The 18,924-nt window shown below is 41.5% G+C and overlaps 2 protein-coding genes across 13 annotated transcripts in view; both read left to right on the forward strand.

The window, feature by feature from the left end:
- The first annotated feature begins 90 nt into the window (after positions 1 to 90).
- On the forward strand, positions 91 to 9,984 carry HARBI1 (harbinger transposase derived 1). Of its 3 annotated transcripts, none has more exons than XM_019412337.2 (3): positions 91 to 174; positions 1,246 to 2,076; positions 8,232 to 9,984. In XM_019412337.2, the coding sequence occupies exons 2-3, from the start codon at positions 1,407 to 1,409 to the stop codon at positions 8,609 to 8,611; spliced, it is 1,050 nt and encodes a 349-aa protein (XP_019267882.1). In that variant the 5' UTR covers positions 91 to 174; positions 1,246 to 1,406; the 3' UTR covers positions 8,612 to 9,984. The 3 variants fall into 3 exon arrangements, with proteins under 3 accessions (XP_019267882.1, XP_019267881.1, XP_053755744.1); XM_019412336.2 differs by lacking the exon at positions 91 to 174 and adding an exon at positions 209 to 278; XM_053899769.1 differs by lacking the exon at positions 91 to 174 and adding an exon at positions 1,001 to 1,128.
- A 5,827-nt stretch (positions 9,985 to 15,811) lies between these two features.
- Positions 15,812 to 18,924, forward strand: part of AMBRA1 (autophagy and beclin 1 regulator 1) — a 177,836-nt gene continuing 174,723 nt past the window's right edge. For 3 of the 10 annotated variants that reach the window (XM_053899770.1, XM_053899774.1, XM_053899771.1), the window contains exon 1: positions 15,814 to 16,026. The gene's annotated coding sequence lies outside the window, so the exon portion shown is untranslated. Of the gene's footprint in view, positions 16,027 to 16,142; positions 16,246 to 18,924 lie in introns of those variants that run through there. The other 7 variants (XM_053899776.1, XM_053899777.1, XM_053899778.1 and 4 more) reach the window with 4 other exon arrangements.

Genomic DNA, 18,924 nt, shown 5'->3' on the forward strand with positions numbered 1-18,924 from the left:
CAATTTTTCCACGTGTCTCTGAAGGAAATAAGGCGTAAAGAGGGGGGTCCTTGAAAGGGCGAGAACTTTTGGGCCGGGGGTGGAATGTGCGCCGCCTTTCCGCACGTAGTGGTGGCAACGGCAGTTGAGATGTGGCGTAGGGAGGACGCTGACGCAAGGGGGGCGGTGCCTATGGTGAGCGCCGTGGCGGCTAGTGCCAGGCCGCCGGTTCCGGAGGAGGGCAGGACGGGGCTGGGTGGGTGGGTGGGGAATGCTGGTAACCTGGCAGCCGCGGAGAGGTGGGTGATGGGCCTTGGCTGACTTTGAGTGGCCAGCGTAATCAGACTTCTAAGTTTCTGAGGTGCCTTTTAAAAGCGGCAGTGTCGCCTCCCAGCTCTAGCTATTCCAGGATCTTCTTTTTGAGCCTACCTTCCAATCTGTGTGGTCTTCCCTACTTTCTGGTCCTCAGCCTCAAGATTTGGATTTAGTGAGGAGAAGGGAAAGCCTGTTGTTAAAGCATATGACCTGCGTCCACCAGGCTGGGCTGTGGGTAGTTTTTTGCCCCTCCTCTCTTGTTAGACTGGTTTGAGCACCCCTCACGTCCATCTTGTACTTAACAGGTGGAACCAGAGGGCTTGGATAATGAAACCCGCTGGAACCAATTCCTGCCCTGAATAGTTATGACTTATATCAGCTAGTTCGTGACCTGTGTAGTTAGGAGCAGACCTCTTTTACCTTAAGGATAACTTATGCTGTCGCCTCCATTCTTTTTTTTTTTTTTTTTAAGATCTTATTTTTAAGTAATTTCTACACTCTACCTGGAGCTGGAACTTAAAACCAGAAGATCAAGCATTGCAGGCTGTACAGACTGAGCCAGCCAGGCGCCCCTCCAACATTAAGCTTTTGCTTTAACCAGTTCAAATGCCAGGCATTAAGTGAGCCACCAAAATCAACTTCCATGATCTATCTATCTTTTTCTTTTTTCTTTCTTTTTTTTTCTTTCTTACAAACCCTTGTATTGAGGGCTGACTTTCAATAGATAGCAGTGAGGGAGCTGCTCTGCTACATAGGAAACAACTCCTATTATCTTTCAAACCAAAGTGAGCCTATTGGGCAGCCATGAGCTAGTGGAGAAAAACCCAGTTACAGGTGTAGCACCTTTTGCTTGGACAGAATGGAAATCTGAGAAAAGGAACTGTTGTAGCCTTTGAATCACTTTGATGCCTTTGGTCGGTTTCTAATGCTTTTTTCTTCTAACCTTTACAGAGAGAAGATTACAAATGCCAGAACCATTTAACTGATGGATACTGAACCATTTAGCTGCTGAATGCTGACACTTCTTTAAATACCTTCTTGCACCAACATCTTCACTGGGAGGAATTCAGGAAAAGTAGCAGAGGGAAGGAGAGATCACATTTGCATGTACCATGGCTATACCAATAACAGTGCTTGACTGTGATCTCTTGTTGTATGGCCGAGGTCACCGGACATTGGACCGCTTTAAGCTGGATGATGTGACCGATGAATATTTGATGTCCATGTATGGGTTTCCTCGACAGTTCATTTATTACTTGGTGGAACTCTTAGGGGCGAGTCTTTCTAGACCTACTCAGAGATCCAGGGCTATTAGCCCAGAGACACAAATCCTTGCAGCACTGGGCTTCTATACTTCAGGTTCCTTCCAGACTCGGATGGGAGACGCTATTGGAATCAGTCAGGCATCTATGAGTCGATGTGTTGCCAATGTCACTGAAGCACTTGTGGAAAGAGCCACACAGTTCATTCGCTTCCCAGCTGATGAAGCCTCCATGCAGGCTGTGAAGGATGAATTCTATGGGTTGGCAGGGATGCCAGGGGTGATAGGGGTGGTTGACTGTATCCATGTGGCAATCAAGGCACCAAATGCTGAAGATCTCTCCTATGTGAACCGCAAAGGTCTGCATTCTTTAAACTGCCTGATGGTGTGTGACATCAGAGGGGCATTAATGACTGTGGAGACCAACTGGCCAGGTAGCCTACAGGACTATGCTGTGCTGCAGCAATCCTCCCTCAGTAGTCAGTTTGAAGCCGGAATGCACAAAGATAGCTGGCTGCTTGGTAAGTCTGCAGGTGTGAATGCTTCATTTTGTAGCTATAGAAAAATTATGTAGCAGAGCAGAATGAAATTTGAGAGTCTATAGACCTGAGTCTCGGTCCTGTCCTTTTTTTTAATGAGACGTCAGGGGCACCTGGGTGGCTCAATCAGTTTAGTATCTGACTCTTGATTTTGGCTTGAGTCATGATCCCAGGATCGTGGTGTCAAACCCAGTGTTGGACTCCGTGCTGAGCGTGGAGTCTGCTTGGGATTCTCTCTCATTCTCTCTCTTTCTTCCTCTGCTCCTCTCCCCGGCTTGCACTCTCTCTTGAAAAAAAAAAGACCTCAGGTGAGAACTCTCTGAGCCTTAATTTTTTTTTTTAATCAACACTTAAAAAGACATTCATGAAACGTCATTTTAAAACATAGCATTTGACCCAGATCTTCACTTCTAAGGATTTATCTTGAGGGATTTCTTCATAAATAAGAACAGTAGTTGGGATGTCTGGGTATGTCAGTCAGTTAAGCGGTTGACTTTAGGTCAAGTCATGATCTCAAAGTTCGTGAGTTCAAGCCCGGCATCCAGCTCTCTGCTGTCAGTGCAGAGTCTGCTTTAGATTCTCTGTTCTCCTCTCCCTCTGCCCCTCCCCTGTTCATTCTGTCTCTTTCTCTCTCTCGCTCTCAAAAATAAAATAAGCACAAAGAAAGTGTATTCAATAAATAAGTATGAGTAGTGGTGATGTGAAATAAAATAACATTGCAGCAGTGTTTTATAGTTGGAAACAAAAGCAACAACAACCCTACAAAAACATTCCCCTTAAATACAGCCAAAATATTTAATCAGTACAGATCTGGTTAAATACAGTACACCCATACAACTAAGCCTGAATTCTTATGTGTAAAATGTTAAAAATAATGCCAACAGTAGTAATACCTCTTGTTAAGATCAGGTGATATATATGAGAGTTCACTATAAAGTATTGTGCAAATATAAGATTTGTGTGATATAAGACACTGTGGTGTCTCTATGAAAATGATAGCAGTGCACTTACACAGTTCTTATGGGAACTCACTTCACAGATCTGCCCAAATGCTGTTGGGAAGCCTGACTTAACGATATAAGTAGGACACGAACCCATTCAAAACCGAGCTGTGCACACTGAGGTGACTGCACAGCTGGGAGGAATGTGGTTGGGTAATAGCGATAATACCCTTGAGCTTGGCAGCTTAGTTCTCTTTGTTTGTTTTAAAGCACTACTCTTATATGAGCAGTAGGACAAAGGTTATCTTCTATACAACATACTATGTGAGAGACAAAAAGAAACCTGAATGATTGGAAGACCTCTCTTTCAAAACCACTGATCATATCTGCACTGCATGTACTTATAACAGTGTTCAACATGAAATAGGCACTCAGGAATTATTTCTCTTTGATATCCTTTTATTTCTCCCATGTTCCAAGTGGGAAGAGACTGCTGTCACGCTGATTGGTTTAAGGCTGCTGGGGTACCACATGCAACGTCTTGGAACTCTGATTTTCTTGAGTTCTTGCTTCTACACACCATCTTCAGTTACCACCTTCTCTTTACCCTACCAGACCTTTATCTTAATCCCACCTTGTGCCTTTTTTGAACTTTCAAAGTTTTTTTTCAAACAAGTCACACCAAGACATGAAAGAAAGTCTGTTTTGCAAGTATCTCATCTAGTTACTTCTGCAGCTGTGAGACTTCTTGGTTCCAAGCTCATTTCTTATGAAATCACTTTGGTACCTCTACTATAAAGCCAGCTAAAACATACTGAGCACTTAGAATTTGTCAGGCAATGTTGTAAGCACTTTGCATTAGATTATCTCACTTAATCCTTATAAAAACTCTTAAGGAGTTAAATACTAATATTACCAACATTTTTGTGGATGAGGAAATTAAGGCAGAGTATCTAAGCCACTTGCGGTTAACTTTTAAAACTAGGTCACATGAAGAATTAACTCTATTCAGCAAATACTCCCTTTGCTAAGGACCTCAAGGTCATGTAGGAATTACTTACTCCCTTTTCCTTCACTCCTTGGGACCCCAGATTCAGTTGAAAATATGGCTTTAGTTTTTTGAGGTGTTTACAGGACATAGTTGGAAACAAGGAAAAACTGCCATTTTTTTTTTTTTTTTTTTAAGTAGGCTCTACGCCCACAGGGTTTGATCTCATGACCCCGAGATCAACAGTCGCATGCCGTCATGAATGAACCATCCAGGCATCCCAACTCTGACAAACTTTTATATACTTTTCTGATTCCCTTCTTTACAGGAAGAGTGAAAGTGGGAGAGATGGATATGGCAACAACATCGAAAAAATGTTTATTAAGCCGGTTTTGGTACCGGCTACATGCTAGGTAGGCACTAGGGATGAGAAAAATATACCCATGTGGAAATTGATTCCCTTAATACTAGCAATTCTAGCACATACCCCTTGCAAAGCCTCCATGAACTCTAACAAGAAAACTAGTTTGAAGAGCCCTGAACTAGTACAGTGTTTCACAAATTTTCCAAATCAAGAGTTATCCGGAGAATTTATTAAAAATACACATCATGGGGCCACATCAAACTTTGGGAGTGAGAATCTTCAAAGAAAGCTAGATCTCCTTTTTAATAGATCCCTCAAATGATTCATACAAATAGATAAATTTAGAAAACACTGGTATCTAAAAGTTGTGGGGATAATATGGGGTAATAATTTAGGGGAAGATTGGCAGGATTAGAAGAATGGCAAGATGTTAAAAAAGAGAAGATGGCTGATTGGAGGGGCACCTGGGTGGTTCAGTCAGTTAAGCATCTAACTCATGGTTTTGGCTCAGGTCATGATCTCATGGTTCATGAATTCAAGCCCCATGTCGGGTTCTGCACTGATAGCATGGAGCCTGATTGGGATCCTCTCTCTTCTCTCTTTTCGCCCCTCCCCTGCTCATGCTCTCTCTCTCTCAAAATAAATGTATATATATATATATATATAAAAGGCTGATTGTATCTTAACGCCATTAGATTTGTGGAATAGTTCTGTTTGCCAAATGTAGAATTAACCAGATTCCTTTTGTTGTTGTTTTTAATTTGTTTTATGTTTTGTTTTTAGTATGAAATCATTTTTATAAAAATTTAAAACCAAGAGCAATATTATATTGCTTAGATACAATATAAACAAATGGGGAAAAATGACAAAATTCAGAATAGTGTTTTCATCAAAGGGGTGTATGGGAGATCCTGTGTGTGTGTGTTTAGCATATTTTCACCATGGGTGTCATCCCTTCGTGTCATTCTCATGTCTCCCTTCAGAACTGCATTACCTAATTCCTATTCTCTAAATGTACTGCAAACGATTCAGCCTGAGTTCTTATTTCTTCAGCTCTTGGCCTAGTATTGTTAAGCAGCTTTGGGTAAGATCTGCCAGAATGTCTTGTGGATGACTGATCATGTAAGCAATTGTAATCTGTTTAACAATTCTGATCCTAATCCCCTCCTGAGTGTCTGATTTTCGGTGGTGCTCGGATTATAACCAGTTAATAACGATGGAGCATTTTATGAAAGGTCTGCATTAAGTAGCTTGTTTTTTATGTCTCCACATCTAATGCTCATACTATTTCTTAGAGAAACATTTAACAAATACCATTTAGTATCTCTGTGCTTTGGCATTCATCTTAATGTTTATCTTACTCTCTTTTACAGCATTACCCCATTGTTTTCCTGACTCTGAGTCTGACATTAGTGTTTAGTGACTAGCTCCTTCTCTTTCCTTTGCCTGGCATATCAGAGGATGGCTGACATATATTTTGATCTTCTCATTTATAAAATGAGTTCAGTAATATCTTACCTGGCAGAGTTGGGATTGGATAATAAGGAATAATACTTTTGAAGTGCCCAGCACGGTGCCTGCTACATAGTAGGTATTCAATGAGTCACTGATACTATTTTCATTATTATTTTCAGCATCAGTTTCTTAAATTCAGTATTTAGTAGGTGGAGCTCAACTAAGATAGTTTGTACTTGAGGAGGAAGTCAACTAAATGTAAAATTTGAAAATGTTATTATGAGGCTTCTTAAATATTTAAAGCTAATCCGGTACACCTACAAATAATACAATGTTGTATGTCAATTATGTGTAAGTAAAAACATTAAAAAAAAAAAATTTGGTGGGGTGGGGCACCTGTCTGGCTCAGTTGGTAGAGCGTGCAACTCTTGATCTTGGGGTTGCGGGTTCGAGCCTCATATTAGATGTAGAGATTACTTAAAAATAAAATCTTTAGGGGTGCCTGGGTGCCTCAGTTGGTGGAGTGTCCGACTTCGGCTCAGGTCATGATCTCATGGTTGGTGGGTTTGAGCCCCGTGTCAGCCTCTGTGCTGACAGCTCAGAGCCTGGAGCCTGCTTCAGATTCTGTGTCTCCCTCTCTCTCTGCCCCTCCCCTGCTCTCGCTCTGTCTCCCTCTCTCTCAAAAGTAAATAAACATTAAAAAATAAAATAAAATCTTTTAAAAAATAATAAAAGAAATAATTTTTTAAAAGTTTATTTATTTTGAGAGAGAGCTCAAGCAGGAGAGGGGCAGAGAGAGAGGGAGAGAAAGAGAATCCCAATCCACACTGAGAGTGCAGATACAATATAAACAAATGCAGAGAAGTACCAACTTGCACAATAGCTGTGTTCCTGACCCACTATCAGTTTTGGTATGTAGTTACGGACTGTTCAGAGAGTCAGGGCACTGTTCCAAAACATACACAACTCCTTTCTCTCATGAACCATGAGCTGAAATCAAGAGTCGGATGCTTAACTGACTGAGCCACCCAGGTGCCCCTAAAAAATTTTTTTTAAATAAAGTTAATCCAGTTCTTTAAAAGGTAAGCTTCTGAGAGAAAGGAATTGTGTATGTTTTGGGACAGTGCCCCGACTCTCTGAACCGTCCATAACTACATACCAAAACTGATAGTGGGTCAGGAACGCAGCTATTGTGCAAGTTGGTACTCTCAAGTTGTCTCAGATTTCTAAGGGGTTGTGCCTCTGTGTGAGACATTTCATCCCCCAGGCCGGCTGTAGTGAGTCAGGACAATTAAGCATTATAGAAACATTGTACTGTTGTAACAGGACATTGCATCCCAGCCTTGTATTGTATTTTGTTCTTAGCGTTGCCTGAGATCATATGATAAGTAAGTCACCTTAGGAAAATGCCTTGCATATATTATTTTAACTGACTTATGATTTGATTTCCTTATCGCTGTTACTATTTGTATCATTGTATTTATGTGAAATTCTACCAGTTTCTGTTACAAAGCACGGTTCTAGCGAATGTAATATCTAGGAACACCTGAGTTCTGATCTCTGCCACAGGTGCTGGGACTTTGATCTTGTTCTTAGCACTGGGAGGATGAATGATTATTGTCCATGAGATATGCACTCTGAAATCCGTAGGTAGTGCTTTCAGACCTGACACTGTAATGGTAAGGTTAGAAATTTTCCTCACAAGTGTTTGGAGCTTTCCTGGAAGAACTCTCCCTTTCTCTCTTGTACTTTTTCTCTTTGGAGATTTTGAAGGTTTGCTTGCTATATGATAGTTTTTACTAACCTTTTTCAAAATTATTTTTTAATGTTTGTTTTCAAGAGAGACAGAGACAGAGAGTGAGCAGGGGAGGGGCAGAGAGAGAGGGAGACACAGAATCTGAAGCAGGCTCCAGGCTCTGAGCTGTCAGCACAGAGCCTGACGCGGGGCTCAAACTCACAAACTGCGAGATCATGACCTGAGCTGAAGTCGGACCTTCAACCAACTGAGCCACCCAGGTGCCCCCTAATCTTTTATTAAAGAACAAGATCTCTGAGTAGAAAGTCAGGGATTTTATTTCCTTCAGTGCCTTCACCTTCTTCCCACATTTTTTTCAGACTTGGCTGTTTGTTTGTTTGGTTGTTTGTTTTTAAAGCTGTCAGCCTTTTTCTGTGTTGGTTTAAACCAAGGATATTTCCAGCCAAGACCCATGTCTTACTGCTCGTGATCCTAGCATGCCTTCTTTTTACCACAACATTTCCCTCTTGGTTTTTCTGGGGCGTGGTGGCTCCAGAGTCTGTTGCATCCATTCTCTATATATGTTCCTAGATTTTCCTTTCTGTTTGTATTCCAATTAGAATGACTTATTGTTTCTTTGGACCTTCCCCACAGGTGACAATTCCTTCTTTCTCCGTACTTGGCTCATGACCCCCCTTCACATTCCTGAAACTCCAGCGGAATATCGCTATAATATGGCCCATTCTGCTACTCACAGTGTGATTGAGAAGACCTTCCGAACCCTCTGTTCCCGATTCCGCTGCCTGGATGGATCCAAAGGGGCACTGCAGTACTCACCAGAAAAGTCCAGCCACATTATCTTGGCTTGTTGTGTCCTCCACAACATCTCCCTGGAGCATGGGATGGATGTTTGGTCCTCTCCAATGACAGGACCCATGGAACAGCCCCCTGAGGAAGAGTATGAGCACATGGAGTCCCTGGACCTAGAGGCTGACCGAATGCGTCAGGAGCTGATGCTCACTCATTTTAGCTAATGTGAAATCTGGGGGCGCGGGAAACTTTTCCAGGAGGAGTTGGGACAAACTTTCGCCCTCACCGCCCCATACAGAGTCCCATCATCTAGCATGAATGAGTATGTGGACACTCGTCACAAATCGACATTTAATCTGTGTGTTTTAGAAGGGTTGTGGCTATGGCAGGATATCTTGATAACGTTTGCAAATATATTAGCTAAACCAAAAACAAGACAATAAATAGTTCCCTGCTATCCCGTGAACTCCAGGTTGAGCCCCACTCATTTGAAAACTCACTAGTAGTAGACATTCATGATTGTGCCCACAAAATCAAAGCAAAGGGGAAAACGGCACTCAGCCAGATATTTTTTGTCTGTTTCTTAAATTATGTGGAGATTTCAAATGAAAACTATATGTGTTGGTCCTGAATTATTAGGTGGGATTATTAGGTGGAACTTTCTACTTTGCTGCCTATATAGACATCATCTGAGACAAGCGTAAAGAGTAAATGTGAGTTCGGGAATGGTTTTCGGACATAAGTGAGTGGCTACTAATCTGAGTTTGCAGCCTTGTGTTTTTAAGAGGATGCTGGGGACAGTCTGAGACCTCCATCTTTCTGTAGCATTTGGACTGTGACTTGGAGGGTTTCTAGGGAGAACATCTGGATTCCAATCTCCTCTTTCCAACCCAGAGGAGGAGTTAGAGGATAAATGGGTTTAAGACCCCAATCAGCTCAAAGAAGACAAGTAAAATATAGATGAAATAGCAAGTTTACACTTCACAGATCTAAAGACCCTAGTAGATTGATGGACAGAGGAGATTCACCCAGGTTTTGACAGCTCACATCTAAATAGATCACATTTCTTATGTTCATGATGTTAGAACATCCGTTTGGCCATTCTGCTCTGAAATTCATTGTACGGAAAGAAGACTTTGAGAATAAAAAGGTACATGAAAGTAGTAAGAAAGTGAAGTAAAAAGAACATAGTTTCTTGGTGTGAAATGAATTTTGGCATTAGACCTATTTGGATATCTTGCAAAATCATGGACAGAATTTCCCAGGAAATGAATAATCCCCACCAAGTCTTATTCTAAAATTACACTGATATAAAAACAACCTAATTGGAATAAAGAAAGTGTGAATTAGGTTCACACATTGGTGCCTCTGCTGGGACAAAAAAGAGACTTTCCTGAGGATTGTCTTGTTCCTGGTTTCTCATCAACTCACCATGTGATACCTCAGAATTGTCCTCTTGGATCATTTCCTACCTGCCTTTGGCAGTGTTAATCTGGTGATTTTCAAAGTAAAGAAATGAACAGCTGATGACAGAAGAAATTTGGAAATAAACTGAGGGTGACTCATCCCCAAGATTAAAAACAATTATGGATTATTATCTGCTGTTTATTTCTACTCCAAATGCTATTTCCCATCATCATTCTACTCTATAAAGAGTGGGTCCATGTGGCAGGAGGTTGAGCTTGATGTGTACAATGATGTCATTGAGATGACAATGGACCGCAAAGAGGTGCCTGAGAATGTTAGTTCTACTCTTTCTGTAGAGGTGTCCTGTTACATATTCTTCCTTTGTAAAAGCTAACCTGTGACCAAGCTTGCTCTGTCCCCTTTGTGAGGCAATATTTTAATTCTTGTGGTCTTTCCAAGCGTCCTGAGATGGGTATTTTTCCCTACAGAGTTTTGGTTCTGTTGTGCATATTGCATGAGGAAAGGGTTACTTGACATCCACATATCATAAGTGCCAAAGTGGAATGTGAACTTAGAAAGTGTCTGGCATTTTAGCCCGAAAAACTACATTAAAGGAAACTTGGGACTTTTCACAACTTAACTCACTAGATGGTAACATGAAGCCTGAGTGGGAGGGACAGTCTTGGAGAGATTTCAAAAGTAATTTTAAGTCTATTACTTGCACACCAAAGATAATTTCTAAGTGCTGAAATGACTGAATATTGGCTAGCAGTGCTTTTCCCTGGGAGCATTTTATTTCCTAATAATTCCACAGAGTAACTGTTCGAATCTATTTCTTTAATCTCCTTTCAACCTGAATTTTTACAGGCCAGGATTTTTTCAGTCCTTGGTTACAATTTCCCTAAAATGATCTAGGGGTGGGATCAGGGTCTGTACTTCGATTGCCAAGGGTTTGCCCATAGGGACTTTTCATAAGTGCCTGAGAAGTCTTCTCTTGAGGTCCTTACTGTGGATTTTTAGTATCTTCCTGGTACAGTTTTGGGAAAGAGTCAAGGATTATGCCTGTCTTATGTAAGCTTCGTCTTCCTGTAGATGATGCCATCTGGTCAGCCCAGAAGTTTTCCAGATTTGCCCTTAGATGTTTCAAGACAGCAAAGTCCCAGGATATATTAAGATAAAACCACAATATTGGGTCATCACTGGTTTGCCAATTTCAAATTCTACACAAGAGAGACCACAAACATATTCTTAGTTTAAAATGAACTGAACAGAGATGGGTCTCCTTTCCCGACCCTTGGACTGTAAAGGATATCTAGCAAGTTAATCTAAGTTGAGACTAATGGGGTCATATAGTAAAGACATATAAGAGGCGGGAGGGGTAAAATAGAAGCTAGACAGATAACAGACACTGTGATTGTATCCCAACCTGAAATGATAAAACAGCTCTCGGACTGAGCTTAGCAGTTGCTGTCCCTGACAATGGAAGGCAAGTTAGGAAAAAAAAAAAAAAAAAAAGAAATCAAGGATACTTAATCATTGTGTGTACGCATAACATGTCTTCAGGGCCCATATTGCTCTGTAGATCCCACCCAGATTTTATGAAATTGTGAGAATAAGATAACAGAGTTAAGTGAGAGTTGGTTGATCATGAGAATGTCAATGCAAGAAGGAAGGGAAAATACTAGCTGAATGCTGGGAACACTCCAGTTCCCTAACACATAAAATTCACAGGAGTTTTTATTGTTTTCATGACTACACTTTAAACCCCCTTTGTGATAATCAAATGAGAGTGATGAGATCTCTGATACTAGAAAGGAGCAAGGAAAATAAACCTCGAAATCAGAAGCTAGTACATTTCAAAAGAAAAAAGATCCAGGGGCTCCTGGGTGCCTCAGTCGGGTAAGCATCTAAATGCTGATTTTGGCTCAGGTCATGATCTCACTGTTTGTAGGATCAAGCCCCACGTCAGACTCCACGCTAACAGCATGGAGCCTGGAGCCTGCTTGGGGTTCTTGCTCTCCCTCTCTCTCTGCCCCTCCCCAACTTGCACAGTTGCACACTCTCTCTCTCTAAATAATAAACATGAAAACATTAAAGAAAAAAGAAAAACAGTCCAATTGAAAGCAACCTCTATGTGTGTCCAACAAAACAGTAAGGATCTATCATTCTGTTGAGACTTTAACCCTTACATATATATCATAAACATGTTTATGAAAGGGCTGATTTGCCATTCTAGAGTCTTAACATGTTCATATGATTCAATCTATTGATAAATTGTGCCACTGAAAGCTTATCCTGTATAAATAATTCCGAAGAAGGAAACATCTCCTATAATTCTACTGTGAATGATTTACCCGCTGTTCTGGGATCTCTCTCCTTCACTGGGCTGCTCCTATATCATTACCCTGCTTCTACCTTTACCATCCAGCCCAAAGTGTGTACATTACCCCAGAGTGCCATAAGACCAGGCTACAAAAGAACAGAACAGAATTGCAACTACAACTGGCTTGTCATTTGGCTGCTCAAGTCCCAATTCCTCTTCCTGGAATTCCTAATAAGATGACTCATGGTACTGCTACAGGGTTCTTTCATCCTAGGTTCAGGCCTGATTTCTATTATGCAGAGTGTAGTAGATGTTTCTTAGAGCCCAGAGCCAATACAAGGAAGTTTCCTTCCCTTCTCTCCTTTTCCCTCCTTTCACCCTTCATCCCAGGCAAATCCTCCATGTCTACAAGTGCCAATCCTCTTTTCCTGGCTTAGTCTTTACAAGTTCCTTACATGTGATTGACATGGATTTACAATCCTTATAAGTGGTTGACAGTGGCTATGTCCATTCTTAGGGTAACCAACTGTCCTGGTTTGCCCAGAGCAATTGCAATTGCAGTGTTAGCATTGAAAGTTCCCTGTACTGGGAAACCCCTTAATCCTCAGCTCATTGGGACAGATGGTCACCCTACTTCAGGAGAAGCGTTATCTTACCTTCAACGGGGTGGCTCCCCCAGGAGAATCCAATCATAATACAATAAGCAATAACCAACATAATAATGAATTATTAAGTCTTAACACTGATATGTAAGTATCAGTGATACATCCCAGTATGATCTTTACTCTTCCCACTTGGTTTAAGTCTCCCTCAATGTGAGGACATTCCTATAGGTTTGAGAATTTCAACTCTTGATCTCTTGTGATCTACTCTTCTGTCCCACTTGACTTTTGCATAAGAGCCAGCTGTAGTTTACCGTCACTCTGAATCCTAAATCCACACTTGAAAAGAAACAGTTCTCTAGAGAAATTTATCTATAGAGATGCAACTCTGCCTGCAGAATAAATCCTCTTTTTCATGGTTTCACAGAGCAGTTTAGCCTTAACTTATAAAATAGCTCCATTTTCAGGTGATGGTTTTAGATTTATATTTGCATACCCTTCAGGTGTTTTTCCCAAAATAAAAGTCTCCCATTTTTGAAGACTGAAAACTTCTTGTAGCCTTGAAATTCGTTTCTTTAGTTTTTCTCACTGAAATCAAGGTTTCAAAATAATGTTGTTATTTGGGTCAAATTTGAATGAGGGCTATAGCTTTAGATGCTTATGCCCCACAAGCCTTTCTAAGAAGAAAGCTTCTCTAAAACATGTATTCTGGGAATAGAATCTCAGTCCTGGATGACAGCAAAGGAAAGTCTATTTGTTGCTCCTCATCTGGCTTCAGGAATGTGGCAGAGACTGCTTATTTAGTTGACACTTAGTATCCTTTTGCTCCTGACTTTGAGAACTGCCCAGGATAAAGACTAATTCCCAATTAGGTGTGGCTATGTGACTAAATTCTGGCCAGTGGAATATAAGTGGAAATGTCCTGTGCTATTTTCAAGATATGTCCTTATGGCAGGAGACATGCCTTTCCTCTTTCAGCTTCCTGCTAGTTGGAATGTAGACATGATGGCTAGAATTTGAACAGCTGCCTTGGACCTGGGATAAAAGCCACTTATTGAAGATGTCAAAGGAACAAGATGGAAGCCTGGTCCCTGATACCAAATAGGCACACCTTACCCTAGGCTGTGTATCTCTGGATTTCTTTTACATGATGGAGAAATACACTTCTACTTTGCTTCCTCACTCTTTTTGTTTAGGTGCAATAGGTCCTAATTGTAAATAAAAAGGTTACAATTATCTCTTTCCAACAGCAGCAATACCTGTCACACAGAAAATGTTTGGAGGCAACATACACATCCAACAATGGGGAGCAAGGTCAGTATATCCTCTCAATGGAATATTGTGCAATTGTTAAAAATAACAACTATTAAAGATTTAATAGGGAAATGATACAATGTGAAACAATAACACTTGTATCTCTGCTTAAACTTTAAAACATTATGCAGGCTATTTCTTAGGACTGCATGGGAACATGAACAAATTAAAACTTGGTGTGTTTTTTTTTTTAAGTTTATTTATTTTGAGAGAGAGAGAGAGAGAGAGTGGGAAGGATAGAAAGAGAGGGAGAGAGACAATCTCACACAAACTCCACACTATCAGCACAGAGCCTGATGAGGGGCTTGAACCCACAAACCACGAGATCATGACCTGAACCCAAGTCAAGAGTCAGATGCTCGGGGCGCCTGGGTGGCTCAGTCGGTTGAGCGCCGACTTCGGCTCAGGTCACGATCTCGCGGTCCGTGAGTTCGAGCCCCGCATCGGGCCCCTGTGCTGACAGCTCAGAGCCCGGAGCCTGTTTCAGATTCTGTGTCTCCCTCTCTCTGACCCTCCCCCATTCATGCTCTGTCTCTCTCTGTCTCAAAAATAAATAAACGTTAAAAAAAAAAAAATTAAAAAAAAAAAAAAAAAAAGAGTCAGATGCTCAACCAACTGAGCCACCCAGGCACCCCAAAACTTTGTGTTTTCGAAGTGGATTATTAAATTCTTTCTTTTCTAAGACTTTCATAAATGTTGCTATGTCTCCTCATTTTTAAGTCCCCTAAAACAGTAGTAGGCAACAAAAGCCCGGTGTTTCATCCTCATATTATGGATGCTGATTCTATCCTGCATTATATATATGAGTTGTCCCTTGAATATTGTCATGGACTTAAAGGAGATTTTTAAAAATTATAATAAATTATAAATAAAGGTAATGTTGTAAGGATGTGACCTTTCACTTTGATTAGATTATAAGCTCTTTAAGGGCTTGGACTATCATTTCTTTTTTACGACTTTACTCTCCCCTTAGGGGGGACTTAGGGTAGCTGTATAATTGCTCACACTTGGTAATCCATATTTGGAGTGATCTATGTGATTTATTGAATTGTACCTAGGATGTACATATTAATTCACACTTGTGCTGAGAATATTAATTTGTCTACTACAAGACTTCAGAAAGGGACTATTGCTGTGATGATGAAAATTTCAACTTTTGCAGGTTCTGAACCCAAGGAAAATTTTGATCATCACGTAAGAAGCACACCCGTGGCTCCAGGCCTTTGAAAGAAAATTTTAAAAAGCATACGTGTATTTTTTTTTCCTGCCTTAAGTTCAGCCTACAAACCCCTGAATTTTTCCAACTTCTTTTTGCTGTGTTTTATGGGACCTAAAGTGGAACTTAAACAGCGTTGACTCACTTTGTTTCTCAGTCTGGATTCTCTCTCATTGTCTCTCTGTGCCTCTGTCATGTACATGTATGTTTATTTTTATGTACCTCACTGTCCGTGAGGGAACTAAGAGTCACACTTGCTCAGTTGGGATAATGTTGGGAGTCCATAACTTAGTTGCTGAACTGGTAAGTGTTATTGTGCTATGCCTTGATCTCCAACACTCAAGAAAAACTCCGGTGCTCTAAACAACTTCGCTGGCAAGCAACACAGAAAATGGCAGAAGCACCGGCTACTTTACTCCGCCGCTTATGATCTGGGTTTGTTTATTCATGCCTTGGCCAGGAGTCGGACCTAGGGTTGGAGCGGAGCAGTTTTTCGGCGCTCGACTGCATCTCCTTGAACGATTGGCTGGGCGCTCATCCTATGATGTCTGGGCCGTTCGTGCATTCGGTGATCTTTTGCGCCGTCTTCTTGCTTGATGTCTCCTGAGCGGCGGCGGCGCCGGGTCGAAGGCTGACTTATCCGCGAGGCCCCGCGCTCAGGCTGCTTTCTTCCGCTGGTCGGTAGAGCGGACCCCTTGCTTCCTTCCTGCCTCTTCTTCTTGTCGGTGGTTGGGTCCCGTCGCTGGGCTGCAGACGGAGCCTCCGCCCGCCTTGCAGGTAGGCCCGGGAGGAGCCTGGGAGGCCCGGCCCGGCATCCTTCCGCTGGCGGGTTGGGAAGACCTTGGCGCCGGCGGGTGGGCGGGCGGCTTGGCCGCGGAGACACGGCCGGAGGAGGAGCTACCCGGCTGCGTTCGGGGGCGCGGTCGGAGAGGCGGCAGGGCACTGAGGGAGAGGCCGGAAGGAGGGAGAGATGCTGGGGCTGCTTTACGCGGTTAGGTAGGGAGGGGATGTTGGGTCTAGGGCGGGTGTTGGCACCCTCAGTGTGGGGGGAAATCGCCTTCCAGGAACGGATAGAGCTTTGCGCGCTTGCCCCTCCTCGGTCTCCCCTCCCGCCTCCCCCACCCCCAAGGCCCCGGGTGTCATGACTCAATTGCGCTGGGGACCTCCTCGGAGTCCGACCTTTGAAGGGACCCTCGAGTAGGTGGAAACAAGTGGAACACGGCCCCCTGGCTGCTCTGAGCGAAGTGTCATGTTCTTGCGTTTTGGGGATAGGGAAACTGAGGCAGCGTTCTGGGACTTGACTTTTCCCCACGTCCCAAATAGGTCTTTAAACGTACCATGAGTCGTTTTTTGGTCATTTGCAGGTTCGGGTTTTTTTTTCCCCCTCCCTCTCTATTTACCAGTCACTTTATGTACACAGCGATATGTCGTTTGTGATCTCTCCTACCCGGGAATACAGATTCTGTCACTGGTGACTTCAGAAGTAAAGGGACCATGCTGGTTTTGTTTGTCAAAGTCTGTATCATTTTAGTGAGAAAAGCAATGGCAATTCTGTTTCTTGGATAGAAAATTTTGTTTGCTGACCAGTTTGCTTTCTGGTTGATACTTATTTCTCTCCCCCCCCCCCCCCCCCCAGCTTGTTCTCAATGGAAATCTTCCAACTATGTTGTTAAGTGGTTAATGTCCAAGCATGGAGGATTGGTGAAGATTTTCAAATCAGATATTTGTCCTGAAGAGTTTGCTTTCTAGGAAGAATCCAAAGGAAACCCAAGGAGTCGTTTTCAGAACAATTTTATCATATTCGATTAGTGGTTTAGTTGTGCGTATACTAAACAGCCATTGTGTAGGATTCATTCAAATATTGAGATATTTAAATTTAAAGTTAAAATTCTGGCATCTCCATTATGTTTTTCTTTTCTCTCTCAACTTAGAAACTTTGGGGACTAAGCGTTCTTACTCATTTTATTTTCATTGGATTCAGTGTCACGATCCTAATTTGTGTAGCTTCTTTGTCGAAAAAAAATATTCAGGCTAGAGGTGGTTTTAGGTTGAATAAGTATTTCCATAGTATGTAAAATCAGTAGGACAGTGGTTTTAAAGAGAGAACAGATTAAATTTCTAGTCCTTGGGTGGAAACTATACAAGTATGTGTTTTGTTTTGTTTTTAACAATTTTAGAATTCTAATATGAGTTGTGGAAAGGTTATTGTTCCTCTAATGTTTTTGATTTTGAGGTCAGCAATATCTAAGCGTGGGGTCCTTGGTCATCAGTGATTTCCTAGTTATCAGGACCTCAGAACTTCCAGAAAGGGATTAAAGAAGAGCCACCAGACTGGTGAACCTAGATTGGGAAGTTAGGCTAAGAATGTGTGCTCTCTGAAAAAGTTTTTATGGTAGAAGAGAACGTATATCAGAGGAGAGCATTTAGTGAAGGAAGCGACGTTATCTCCTGGGAATTGATTCTGCATAGAATTTGTAGTTAATGTAGTATCTCAGTGACTCCTAACGAATGCTAAATAAATAAAGATGGAGTTTGCTAGGAGTGTCACAAAAAATGTTAGCAACATTTTGTTACGTTTCTATAGGAAATAATTAGCAGAGGTTTAAGTTGAATTGACGAAGACAAGAAATTTGGTTGTGGTGCTGGTGGTGAGGTCATAGGGATAGAGCTTATTGGCTTCTACCCTGCTTTGTGATAGAAATTCACTCCACAGTTTACCTTTCTTGGTTAAATCTTGCGCTGTTCTGTCAGTGTCAGATCAGGCTCTCTTCTGGCATTTCCTTTCAGAAATTTATGGGTTCAGGATGTGACTTAATTGTTCTATCTTCTCTTTTCGTGAGAAAGTTCTTGAGGATTATTAAAGATGTGAACTTCTTTGAATATCTTCTATAGCTTGTCCTGGAAGGAGTTATATTCTACCTTGGAAAAGATTAATTATATGTATCACTTGAAAACTACTGGTTATTTTTATTAACTGTAATAATTTGGTTTTATATTGTATAATTTTCAAATTATTTTCAATACATGTTAGGAAGCTTATGAAACTTTTATTCTTTTTCTTTTTCTTCTCTTTTTCTTTTTTTTTTTGTAAGTAAGCTCCACATCGAGTGTGGGGCTTGAACTCACAGTCCTGAGATCAAGAATCGCGTGCTCTTCTGGCTAAGCAAGCCAGGTGTGCCAAAACTTTTGTTCTTTTGATCATGCTTCTTTCTGCTTCTTATTAATACTGAGTCCATACATTTATGATCTTCAAGGATCTTCATGAATGTTGACAACGTATCTCACTATTCCCATTTATCCTGCTCTGAAAGCAGTTTGAGAAAAAGTTTTGTTGTTAGTACACTGAAGTCTCTTTTTTTAAAGATACGTCTCAGCCTTGATAGAGTTATTTTGGAATGGGATGCAGATCTTTTTGCCCAGTGGTTTGGTTTACCAAAAAAAACCCCAAACCAACAAACAGAACAAAATAAACAACCCCCCCCCCCCCGGCCCCCAAAACTCCTTAAGTTCCTTTAATCATAGTCATTCTTGTTTCCTTCTCCAATTGTTCCTCATAAACCCAGAGAGAACTTTCTGTTTCTTGTCATAATTTCTGTTTGTACAGAAGTACTATGGTACAACTTGTCCTGTGGCTTGGGGGTGATTTATATTTTATATTTTCAAGCCCCTTCTCCC

Source organism: Panthera pardus, unplaced genomic scaffold (genome assembly GCF_024362965.1).
Source record: "Panthera pardus isolate Hobbes unplaced genomic scaffold, ASM2436296v1 HiC_scaffold_12, whole genome shotgun sequence".
Classification (NCBI taxonomy): Eukaryota; Metazoa; Chordata; class Mammalia; order Carnivora; family Felidae; genus Panthera; species Panthera pardus.

What these genes read in the sequence shown, in the direction of transcription:
- HARBI1 (XM_019412337.2), top strand. Translation starts at nt 1,407, where the DNA reads ATGGCTATACCAATAACAGTGCTTGACTGTGATCTCTTGTTGTATGGC. An exon ending in CAAAGATAGCTGGCTGCTTG is followed by an intron (nt 2,077 to 8,231) that starts GTAAGTCTGCAG and finishes CCTTCCCCACAG; the next exon opens with GTGACAATTCCTTCTTTCTC.